The following is a 13,024-nucleotide window of genomic DNA, read 5'->3' as shown; positions in this document are numbered from 1 at the left end:
TTATTATTTTGGCGTTAAATTTTAAATTTCAACAGTTGACTTTGTTTTATTGTTAGATTTGACAAAAAAAAAATATGAACAATTAGATCAAAATCTAAAGATTGCAAAGCATAAAAGGATTTTAACCTAGACCGTTGATCACCAATGGCCCAAAAATCGAACGGCTCGTAGTTTCTTAAAATGTTACCATTTTGCAGCTGGGACCCTGCTAGTTGAGGGACCCATATGTTGGCCACTTCAATAAATCATTCGCATGTTGCTTTTGAAAAAAAAAAGAAGGTAGGGCCCCCAAAATTGTGGGTCAACCAAATATGGAAATACAAACCCAAATTTGGGTTTAGCTTGGGTAAAAAGCCAAACTTTTTAGGTTTAAGTCCAACTATTAGATATCATTTTTACTACATTTTAATGATATTTCTCTTCACATATAAATGAGGGGTCTTTAGGTTTGATTCTCGCCAAAAGCGAATTTGAATCATATTATTGCTAGCCCACTATAAGGCCTAATCTAATCCCCCACCCTTTTAGTGTAGAAAATATTTTTTGTTCAAAAAAACAAAAAAGTCCCACAATTAGATTGCATTTCTATTTTTTTTAAACTCAAATATTTAGGTTTGGGTCTTACCCTACAGTTGATCTTAAATAAATCCTCAAAGATATCAGAGGTATCCCCATTGACGATACTTTAAAAGAAGATAGACAGAGCTCGAATACCCATGTTGGAATGACACGCAGTGATCTCTAGATCCCTTACACGTACTTATAAGGGTAGTGCCACAAAGTTGCACTTGCAATGATCACAATCAAATTTCAAACACTAACCGTACACAAGTACCCACGCACTTAACCTAGTGTCTATAGGATCTATAGGAACACTAAAAAAATATAGATAGTTATAAGTTCAGAATGATTATTTACTCGACAATCTGGACTAATTTCTGGATGGATACATAAATCATTAGGAACGGGTGCTTTTATGGCCCTTCCTAATTCCTGCTAGCACCATATAACTTCGTAATGCCAGTTAACCTTATAAAAATTACAACAACACCAGCTCCATTTTTGTGATCTTAAAAATAAGCAAGACGAAAACAAAATTGAAAACAAAGATAAAACATATGCACAAATGTGGTATCACTGAAATACAAAATGGACATTCTCCAATCCTCTAAAGGCTTCTTACATGTATACAGGGGACGGAACCAACGAGCATATCATCTGGGACCGGACAACTCATTCGGAGAAATATGAGAAGTCGAGTCTATGATCCATTTAGTACATGGATGATGAATAGGGTTGAAATCTTGGCGGAACAGTTCCTTTTTGTGCCACTCCTTCTATCTTTCAGCCAAACAATCGCCTTCTAGCATCCGTATAACCTTTGACATCTTGGGTCGTTCCCCTGGGGTGCCTTGTGTGCACAGTATAGCTACTTGGATGAGCTGCTCCACTTGATCGTCAACATAATTTCCATTTAGATCAGCATCAACAAGTGTTTCCAACCTCCGATCTTTCAATAGTCTTTTGACCTAATTATTTTAGTTAAAATAAAAAGGGAAAAGTCAGATAGTTCTACAATTTGAAACAAAAGGTGTAGGCACCTAGGAGAGTGAATGTGTTGTAATGTTCAAAATTTGAAGGGCTGCAGTATCTCTAGAAAATCAAACTGCTTACAAAAATGCATCATCATTCAAATATCAATATGATGCAAACATATGACAAAGATGCAAACAAAGAATAGAAAGAAGCAAGAGGCCAAGATAGCGAGAATAAAGAGATAATAAGGAAATTAGGATTGATACAAAACACATGCCAAATTCTTCAAGAAATCACAGCAAGGCCAATACATTGGCAAAAGAAGCAACAACAATACTAACAACAATTGCCAAGGAAATGTAATAATTGATCTTTGACAATTTAAACCTTAGATTGTTATAAATAAAGATAAATAAATCTTCACAGCTTAATCGTAACTCTAACTAATAAAAGCTAATTAAACCTTAGAAATGTTCCATATACAATGATTAAGAATGTCATATGAGATTAGCGGTTTGAAATAAAGTGATTAAGTATGGAGACCCATTATTTTTGGCTTAAATAAATAGCAACATTGGTATCGAGAGATACACTTAATTTACAGTATATTATATAACATTTCTTTAACAATGAGTATTGAAACATAATTTTCAAGATTTGGACTTAGGGACACAATAGATTGAAGCAAGAATATCGTTGAATTTCAACAACATTATGCCTTTTTAATATATAAAATATGAAAGAAATTATGGAAGATTTAGAACAATAAAATATAATCAGAAGGTGGACATCATGCAAATGTTGTTGGAAAATAATCTTGCATATAACAATAAATTAGCTACAAACAGAAACAGAAAGACGTAAAAGCATACCCAATCAATTAACATGACTTCATCATTATTCGCAAGTCGAGCAAGATCAAAAGCCCTCAGCCCAGTGATGAGTTCAAGAAGCGTGACTCCATATCCAAAAACATCAGTTTTCTCGGAACATTTTCCAGTTGAAAGGTACTCTGGTGCTATATGACCAATTGTGCCGCGTACGGCTGTGGTAACATGTGTATCCTTGTAGTCCATGAGTTTAGCCAACCCAAAGTCTCCAACAACTGCTTCGAATTCCACATCCAACAATATGTTTGCTGCTTTCACATCACGGTGAATAATTTTTGGATCACAGTGATCATGTAAATAAGTAAGGCCTCTTGCAGAATCCAATGCAATGCGTTGTCTTATTGGCCAATCAAGTGCAGGTTGTCCTTCTGGACGATCTACAATAATTTATCGACATAATTATGAGAGTGGAATTTTAAATTACAAGCAACAGGTAATGTGGTTTAAAACACATCATGCCACCCGTCACACCCAAAAAAGAGTCATCTTGTTATCCATTAAATAAAATCGACATCAAGAAGGTAACTTAAAATTGAAGAAAAATACATCAGTACTGATACTCCAAACCAAATTGGTCAGGTGTATAAATTCATTTTATCAATGTAATCCAAACAATATTTTAAGGGTAAATTACACTTTACCATCTCAGATTTAAGCTTTATTGCAATCTCATACAACATCTTCAAAAAATTTCACTTTCATACCTTACGTATTATTTGATTGATTGAGATGTTTACTAAGATCTGAAATCACGATGGACGCCGTTATGAACATTGTACGAGTTTTGGGTTAAGGTTTTGGTTGGTAAAAATCTGTCAAGAGTGAAAGTGAGATTTGGATTCGAAAATGTAAGGATTTTTTCCAAATGTTCCTTGGATCTTGTAGTTCTAATTTGAAATTCGTTCACCGTCTGAACTGTGAGTTTAGAAAATTAATAGCATTTTCGTTTTGGAAACAATAATCTCATTGGGTTGGAGAGGGGGTGTTGGAGAAGGCTAATGGTGGCTGGTTCCTGGAGAGAAAAAGGGCTGGGCATCGATGGAGAATCGCGGATGGTGTTTGGGCACCAACGGCGGGGAAGAACTGGAGGAGGTGTGCGAGTTTGAGGGTGAGCGAGACTGGATTGGCCTCATTGCAGTGGCTGAGGAAAGGGACGGTGGCGATAGTGGCCGGGGGGAAATGAAGAATGCGGGGACGGGGTGAGAGCAGGAAAGGGATGAACAACACCATTTTTTTAGTTTTTAATTATAAAAAATAATAATAATAATAATTTTCTATTTATTAATCTTTTTTATTTGTTTTTATTCCACGTGGATCATAGTTGGCATCCATGTCAACAAAAATGTTGACCTCACATTTGCCATGTCATCTCTTAACAGTCAAACTGACGGTTTGACTAACGGATGTATGAAATTGCTAAAAATGATAAGTAAATGTATGAGATTGAAATGTTTTAAAGATGTTGTATAAGGCTGCAATTACACTCAAACCTGAGGATGTAAAATGTAATTTATTCATTTTTTAATTTCGTGAAAACAAAAAGATTCATCAACGCAGCAACCAATTTAGAAGAGTACCTCTTAAACATGCTGCCACACTTCCATTAGCCATATAAGGATATACAAGCAGCCTTTCTGTTGGTGTCATGCAAAAACCAAGCAGACGAAGCAGATTGCGGTGGACAGCCATGCTAATCATTTTAACCTCTGTTTGAAACTGTTGCTCCCCACCTTGGGTTATCTCCTTTTTACGTCTTTTTACAGCAACCAGAGTTCCATCAGCTAAGCGTCCCTTATAAACCTTACCAAATCCACCTCTGCCAAGAATAAATCCGTTACTAAAGGTATTCGTTGCAACTTGTAGTTCGCGAAAAGAAAACCTTTTGAGCTGTCCTAAAAACCCTTCTGGATCCTCCTCAGCTGCAAAGACAGTAGATTAGTGAAACCTGCATCCCATACTACAACACCAACTTTATCAAGCTATATTACTCCTATAGTTCACTAACCAGGTACATCAAAGAAATGATCCTGTTGTTTTCTCGGTCGCCAATAAGCAAGTGCACTTGCAGGTGCAGCAATCGGTAAAGCAGCATCAACAGCAACCCCTCGAGCAATAGCCCCAGTAGCAGTCTTACCTAATATTATTTGCGCAACATGAACCAGAACTAAATGAAAAATCCTTAAAGTCAGAAGTTATATGATGAACTCTCTATCACATGTCATTGTTTTCATCCATTTCTTCAAACACACAGAAATAGTACAACACAAAATTAGGAGAAGGTGAGTCTAGGATCCAAGTACTTGGACGATGAATAGTCTTGAAATATTGGCGGATCACCTCCTCTTTTTGCCACTCCCCCCGTCTTTCAGGCAAACCTTCGCCTTTGCCTTCAAGCATTCGGACAACCTCTGACATCTTGGGCCGTTCCTCTGGGGAGCCTTGTGTGCACAGTAGAGCTACTTGGATCAGCTGCTTCACTTGATCGTCAATATAATTTCCATTTAGATCAGCATCAACAAGTCTTTCCAACCTCCGATCTTTCAATAGTCGTTTGACCTAATTTTTTTAGGGAAAATAAAACAGAAAATGTCGGGTGGCTCTACAATTTGAAACAAAAGGTGGAGGAACCTAGGAGAACAAAAATGTGTTGTAATGTTCAAAATTTGAAGGCCCGCAGTTTTCTACAGAAAATCAAACTGCTTACAAAAATGTATCGTCATTCAAATATTGATATCATGCAAAGAGAAGACAAAGATACAATAGAGAGAATAGGAAAAAGTGAGAGGCCAAGATAGCAAGAATAAGGAGATGATGAGGAAATTAGGATCGACACAAAACATATGCCAAATTCTTCAAGAAATCACATAATGCCAATACATTGGCAAAAGAAGCAACAACAATAGTAACAATTACTAAGGAAATGCAATAATTAATCTCTGATAGTTTAAACCTTAGATTGTTATAAATAAAGATAAACAAATCTTCACAGCTAATCATAACTCCAACTAATAAAAGCTAATTAAACCAAACTTATTTTCTAAAAGCTAATTACTAAGGAAATGCAAATGTTGTTGGGAAATAATCTTGCATATAACAATAAACTAGCTACATACACAAACAGAAAGACGTAAATGCATACCCAATCAACTAACATGAAATCATCATCACTCGCAACCTGAGGATTGAAAGCCCTCTGCCCAGTGATGAGTTCAAGAAGCAGGACTCCGTATCCATAAACATCAGTTTTCTCGGAAGACACTCCAGTTGAAAAGTGCTCCGGTGCCATATGACCAATTGTGCCACATACATGTGTGGTAACATATGCATCCTTGTTGTCCAAGAGTTTAGCCAACCCAAAGTCTCCAAGAACAGCTTCGAATTCCTCATCCAACAATATGTTTGCAGCTTTCACATCACGGTGAATAATTTTTGGATCACAGTGATCATGTAAATAAGTAAGACCTCTTGCAGATCCCAATGCAATGCATTGTCTTATTGGCCAATCAAGTGCAGGTTGTCCTTCTGGACGATCTACAATAATATATCCACATACTTATGAGAGGAGAATTTCAAATTACAAGCAACAGGTAATGTGGTCTAACACATATCATACCACCCGTCCTACCCAAAAAAGGATCTTCTTGTCGTCCTTTTCAAATTAAACAGAAATAAAATCAGCATCGAGAAGGTAACTTAAAATTGAAGGAAAAAAAAACATTAAAAAAAAATCAGTGTTGATACTCCAAGCCAAATTGGTCAGGTTTTTAAATTCATTATATCAATGTGATCGGAAAAAATTTTAAAGTCGTGAAAACAAAAAGATTCATCAACGCAGCAAACAATTTAGATGAGTACCTCTTAAACAAGATGCCAAACTTCCATTAGCCATATAAGGATATACAAGCAGCCTTTCTGTTGATGTCATGCAAAAACCATGCAGACGAAGCAGATTGCGGTGGTGGACACCCATGCTAATCATTTCAACTTCTGTTTGGAACTGTAGTTCCCCGTCTTGGGTTCTCTCCTCTGTAAGTCTTTTTACAGCAACCAGAGTTCCATCAGCTAAGCATCCTTTATAAACCTTACCAAATCCACCTCTACCAATAATATTTTTGTTGCTAAAGTTATCCGTCGCAACTTGTAGCTCGCGCAAAGAAAACCTTTTGAGCTGTCGTAAATGAACTTGTCGATCCTCCTGAGCTGCAAAGACAGTAGATGAGTGAAACCTGCATCCCATACAACAACTACAACACCAACTTGATCAAGCTATATTACCCTCTCCTCCCTCTTACTGAGATGAAAGTATATCCCCTGTCAGATTGTTATTTTTGTCCCTAAAGGTAAAGAAAAAGAGTAAAGTTGCTTCAACAAACCTGATGGGAGTAAAAAGTGAAAAAGATCCATTAACTGGAATATCCCCTGTCAGATTGTTATTTGAAAGATCCCTGCATTCCATGGCAAAACTATATGTTATTTGCATTCTTTGATGGCAGAGAAATTAGTAACTTTTCACTCTCTCCTCCCCCTTACTGCGATGAAAGTGTATGAAACTCACAGGACTTGCAATGATTGGATGTTCCCTTCTTGTGAATCTTGAAACTCACGGGACTTCCAATGGAACAATTAAAAACAGCAGATTAGCATATCGAATAAAAAAGAAAGACGATAGATTTTATCTAATAAAAGGATGGGGGTTCATACAGGAAACGCAGTTTTGCAAGGTTGCCAAGTAAAGATCCAAGCTCACCAAGTCTGACAAACCCCCAAGCTCTTCGGGAATGTTTCCAGTCACTCATTCATTCATTAGTTCATACCTTCGACATTGGCAGCAAGCTTGCGGAGGTGAAAGAAGCCAAACAGCAGAATCAGCCAAACAGCAGAAGCTGCGTTGACCGGATTCCAGAAAATTCGGTGGCTGTTTGATTAAATTGCAGATTGCGTTTGGAAAAGCATGCCGCTGCTTCTTAGAGAGAGACGTTGAAATCTCAGCTTGCTTGTTTTGGAGAAGAATGAAAGGTAAAAGGTTTGGGAGAAAGACGGAGGAGCTGCGAACGGAGGACTCTCAATCGGTCAAAGTCGCAGCCCACCGCGTCGGAAGTTTCGATTCTTCTTTTGTTTATATTTACTTTTTACTTTTTAGCTGATTCCTGAAATTGTTATGCAATTCCTCACTTTGTTTTTGTTGTAAGATTTTTTTATTTTATTCATCATCAATTATTTTAATTATTTTGTACAAAAAAAACAAAATTACTTTCATTTTTTGTCAAATTATTATGGCCCGTTGTTTATTGTATTGAGGTTATTTTTATCATTTGCTCCTTATTTAATGGAGATTTTTAACATAATTATCAAAATGATTGATAGTTAACAAACTTAGAGATCACTTCTAATAATTTCAAATCTTAGAAACCAAATTGATGAATTATGCTAATTTCATAAACTATTTTGATTAATTTCAGAATTAAAAAGTAAAACCTAAACAATAAAAATTGAAAACGAAATAATTATCAAGCTACTTTTAATTAATAACTCATTTAGCCGACCAAGGTTGTAAAGAGTCCAAAGTCTGATTCTGATCCTAAATAATAGACTATGATAGCAATAATGAAGCTATTGTAGTTCTAAAGAATAAAATTTGGCTACGATAATTTTGAACTTTTTTGGTAATGTTCACAAAAAATATTTTACAATAAAATAAAGTTAAATTAACTAAAAGAATTAGCTTCCAATGAGATAATCACATAAAATTATGTAAACTTCAAATTTAGGATTTACTAGTAATATGCCCGCGCGATGCTGCAGGACTTGAATACACTAGCCTTAACTACATGAACAAGACACATTTAACCTAAAAAACATTCAACATAATCATGAACAAACAAAAAGGATGGATCTAGGAAATTATAAAAAGCATGGTAACCGTAGATCCAGGAAATTATAAAAATCCATCCAGTCAGGAGATAATATAATAGTTGTGGGAAGGTGAGTATGCAACCAAGAGTCTAAAATATACTTGACTTGCAATTCCATTATAATTTCACAAAAAAAAAAAAAAAAAAAAGATCAAATTTTGATTGAAACATCAAACAAATCAATCTCATATGTTACAAATTGGACCAACTAAATAAAGAATATATCGATAAGATTTTCAACCTAACAAGAAAAAAGAGCTTTATAACAGCGCAATCAACATTATTTGAACTCAACTAAAAAGAACCTGATTGCATGTCATAAATTCCATAGGTAATTGAATGGCGGCGCAGCCTCTACATAATGTTTTTTAATCGATTTAGTAGTTAACACTGGCCAATTGCACAATACAAATCTTAGAAACTATTCCAAGTTAGAGCAAAAATTACCTCTAATCCTTGTTTCTCTTGTACTTTGGTATTGCGGGGTTGACTTATAAACGGTAAATGAAGTCCTGAAAACCAAAGAATAAAAAGCCTTTTTTTCAATTAACTAAAAAAAGCACACCGTAAACGGAGTGAGATATCTAGTAACCAAAAAATGAATCTTGGAAAGCAGACATAAACAAACTTCAATCAAAATTACTTCAATACATTTGGATATCAGGGAAAATTAAATTTATTCAATTTCGATATAAAGAAAATTAATTAATGCAGGAACAACATTTGTGCCTCGATGGCGTGAGAAGTACTCGAAACAAACATTGTTTTCCTTAAGTCTTTAGTCTATCTCTGCAAATCGCAATAACTCACATCCATTGAGAATCAAATTAACTAATTAACTTACTAACCCGTCCTGTAAATTTCACATCTATGCTCTAAACAGATTTTGTAACTAATATCCCAAAAAAGGGGCAAAAGGGAAGGAAAAAAACCTTTTGCATGGTATACTGCAGTGTTATCTGTGTAACCAAAGTCAAGTGCTGAAAGGCCAGCAACCTCGTTGTATACTTGGAAAACTGTTGCAGATTTTATGGCTCCAAAAGAAAATATATCCTGCAGCATTAATATCATTCAGACTTAAGTATTTTTCCCAAGTGAATACACATGCAAAGTATCAAAGAGAGAAAGCAGAAAAAAATTATCAAAATAAGAATTACACACCTGTCCTATAATATAAACAAAAGGTAATTACAGAAAAATAGTTGGAAAACACAAAATAAGTAGAAGAGAAAACAGACAATCAGCATAATCTAAAATTATTTAAACAATTAATCCACATTGAAAAGCGTACTTTACAAATCCAAACCAAATTACATCATCCAATAGATTTTTTTTTTTATACCTTTGTTTTTGTGCCTTTAAATTGATTTCAGCAAAACTTGTTTCTTTTTCCACAGTTTATTCAAGGATCGTGTTAAGCTAAGCAGCAAATTATAAATTCACTAATCTTGTTCTTAATTATAGTAATTTAGAAATCAACAGATACAAAAAAAAAAAAGTCACAAAGCTTAACAAAAACTCGTGAAAAAAAGAAGTTTTAAACACAACACCTGCACATGACCCTATAATTTGGCTAATTTACAAACGCTCAACCTGCTCAGCAGATGTTGAACTTTTCCGTAGTATATAATTAGAAACTAATAAAACGATCTCTAACTTTTCAGAAATATTTAAACTGAAATGAATTGATATTTTTTTCTATACACACTGATAAATCAAGGTTTGCCACAGAAAAGGAATCTATAATTTAAGATTCAAAATGCATTATAACATCAATTAATCCAAAGAGAGCAAGCTGACGATTACAATTGGATTAACTTTGGAAATCTCTTTGCTTTATCACTTCAAGATACTAAATTTTTCAAGCTGTCTTCTTTCTCTCTCTAAAACGCCTTTTTTTTCTAGCAACTGGCCTAGAAAAGACTAAAACCCAAATGCATGGGGTAGAATTTCACCCAAAATATTGGGAAAACTAAATAAACAAATAAAATTAAAAGATAAATGCGTGAAAAATCAAATCTTTCACTCCTATAAAATGAAAGCAATTTTTTTTTGTCGTTGATAAGTCTAAAATCCCACCCTCATAATACTCAAAAGTAAAAGAAATATAGCAAAAAGATAAGATTTAATTACGGCCCGACCCCTGATGGTGCGCACCTAAAGAAAGAAAGACAGCGCTCATAAAGAGAGAAAGACAGACGGAGAGAGAGAAGAGAAGAGAAAGTGAAAACAAAAAGATTTATCAACGCAGCAAACAATTTAGATGAGTACCTCTTAAACATGATGCCACACTTCCATTAGCCATATAAGGATATACAAGCAGCCTTTCTGTTGGTGTCATGCAAAAACCATGCAGACGAAGCAAATTGCGGTGGACAGCCATGCTAATCATTTCAACTTCTGTTTGGAACTGTAGCTCCCCACCTTGGGTTCTCTCCTCTTTAAGTCTTTTTACAGCAACCAGAGTTCCATCTGCTAAGCATCCCTTATAAACCTTACCAAATCCACCTCTACCAATAATATTTTTGTTGCTAAAGGTATCCGTCGCAACTTGTAGCTCGCGCAAAGAAAACCTTTTGAGCTGTCGTAAATGAATTTCTCGATCCTCCTGAGCTGCAAAGACAGTAGATTAGTGAAACCTGAATCCCATACAACAACTACAACACCAACTTGATCAAGCTATATTACTCTTATAGTTCACTAACCAGGTTCATCAAATAAATGATCCTGTGATTTTCTTCGTCGCCAATAAGCAAGTGCAATTGCAGGTGCAGCAAACAACAAAGCAGCACCAGCAACAACCCCTCCAGCAATTGCAGGTGCAGCAAACAACAAAGCAGCACTGCGATGAAAGTGTATGAAACTCACAGGACTTGCAATGATTGGATGTTAGTCAAAGTCTCGGGAATATTCCCTGACAAGCTGTTGTTGGATAGACGCCTATTTCATGGAACAGAAAGTGCTAATTAAATCACAAATAATCGCAACAACATCAGTTATTATATTTTCAACAGATAATTAGTCAAATTATAAGCCATTTTTCTAGTCGCCATATAGACATTACAAGAGTATATGAGTTCTGAGTGCGCATAAAGTACATACGGAGTTATGGACAAAAATAGACAGAACAATGAGCTATAGGAAACTTTCAAGATGTGAGGTACAGAATTCCCTTCTATTTCCCCTTAAAATTAAAATTATATTATACTAAAAGAGAAAAACAACTGAAACACTGTTCATAGAGCAGTGTGATACCGATTTTATCCTGCTTGATTTGTTTAATTTCGTTTGGACCATTTTTACACGTGTTGGTGATCGATGCTTCCTTTCTCTTTTCCTCTTTTCTGTACTCTTTTGCTTCATCTTTTTCTATCGAAGGGGATGAAAACACCCCTCATTTTCCATCGACTTCTCTTTCTCGGTCTCACAACCAGCCACACCACCCATTCTCTCAAAATTCCAAAAATCTTAAAACCTCATTTCCTCTAGCCAAAAAATCGCAATCACCCTTCACCCGTGGAAAGAAAATTTGCAACGGAACTCCGCCGCTCCCAATTCGAGAACTCCTCACTCTAACTCCGAATACCAACAAGGTATCTCTCTCGCATATAATTTTGAATTTTTGGAATTTATCTTCAAAGAATGCATTTTTAATTTCAAATCAAACTTCAAGTTTTTAATATTTTGGGGATTGTGGGATTAATTTTTGCAACAGAAGCCGGAAGACTGAAGATCGCATTTTGGATTCTAATTTCGCAGACTTTGTCGAGTTGCTGCTTGAGGTGTGATTTTACAGCTGAAATTCCCAAGCTTTTTTATTAGTCTTAAACCAGATTACTTAATTATAGTTAAATTAACTTTTTTCTATTATGTAGCTGAAGCAGCTAAAGTTGAGTGTTTTAATTAGTTGTATATGTCACCCAGTTTACTCGTTCCTACTGCTGCTCAACAGGGATGAGTTTCACAGCAGGTGAGTGGAAATTCTGGGCTGTTCTTAATTTTCTATTTTCTGATTGAAATTTGATGATAGATCTGATTCAATCGGAAGACTAAGCTAAAAGTACAAGTGGTATTTTTTGGTTAATTGGTTGGGTTTTTGGATGGCTTTTCTAGGTTGTTGTTAATTGTATGTTTTCTGATTGAATTTGGCATCAATTAATCCAACGGATTAATGAGCTACAACTACAAGTGGGGTTGTTTTGATTTTTGGGTTGTTTAATTTTCTGTTGTTTTATTGAATTGGATTTTATTCAATGGGGTTGGTGAACTAAAAGTGCAGTTGGGTTTGTTTTGGTTTTGAAGTTCAGAGTCTTACATATTTGAAAGTTGAATCGAAGCCTTTCAAAACCTTTGTAAAAGTGCTGTCAATTGTAAGGTATTCCGTGCAACAGAGCTTGATGGCAATTTCGGGTGAGTCTTAATTGCCTAGTACATATAACTTTGCTTCAATTTGTTCATCTTCTTTTGCATTTCTGTGCATTTTTTTTGGAAGGCCAAATGATTCAAAATTGAAATTTATGTGTAAATTGATAAGTATGGGTGTGAATGTTCTTCATTTACCTACTCTTTTTAATTTGGTGTTTTCAGTTTTTTCTGTTTTTGGCCAAATAAAAAAAATTAGTACGTGTGACATAGTTGTATTAATGGATCCCTAATTCTAATAAATTAGAAATTCTCAACCATGAT

General features: G+C 35.2%; 1 protein-coding gene and 1 pseudogene across 1 annotated transcript; both read right to left on the bottom strand.

Annotated features, from left to right (window-relative positions):
• Positions 1–831: 831 nt before the first annotated feature.
• On the bottom strand, positions 832–4,618 carry LOC137727994 (BRASSINOSTEROID INSENSITIVE 1-associated receptor kinase 1-like; the record flags this gene model as incomplete). Its single annotated transcript, XM_068466867.1, has 4 exons — positions 832–1,529; positions 2,409–2,803; positions 4,004–4,345; positions 4,432–4,618. Coding segments are annotated over 4 exons (1,116 nt in total), but the record flags the coding sequence as incomplete, so codon positions are not given.
• The window catches only part of LOC137727988 (BRASSINOSTEROID INSENSITIVE 1-associated receptor kinase 1-like), a 24,881-nt pseudogene continuing 16,458 nt past the window's right edge, over positions 4,602–13,024 (bottom strand).

Source organism: Pyrus communis, chromosome 1 (assembly GCF_963583255.1).
Source record: "Pyrus communis chromosome 1, drPyrComm1.1, whole genome shotgun sequence".
NCBI lineage: Eukaryota > Viridiplantae > Streptophyta > Magnoliopsida > Rosales > Rosaceae > Pyrus > Pyrus communis.
Note: the sequence above shows the minus strand (reverse complement) of the source record. Positions and strands in the feature narration are given on the sequence as shown.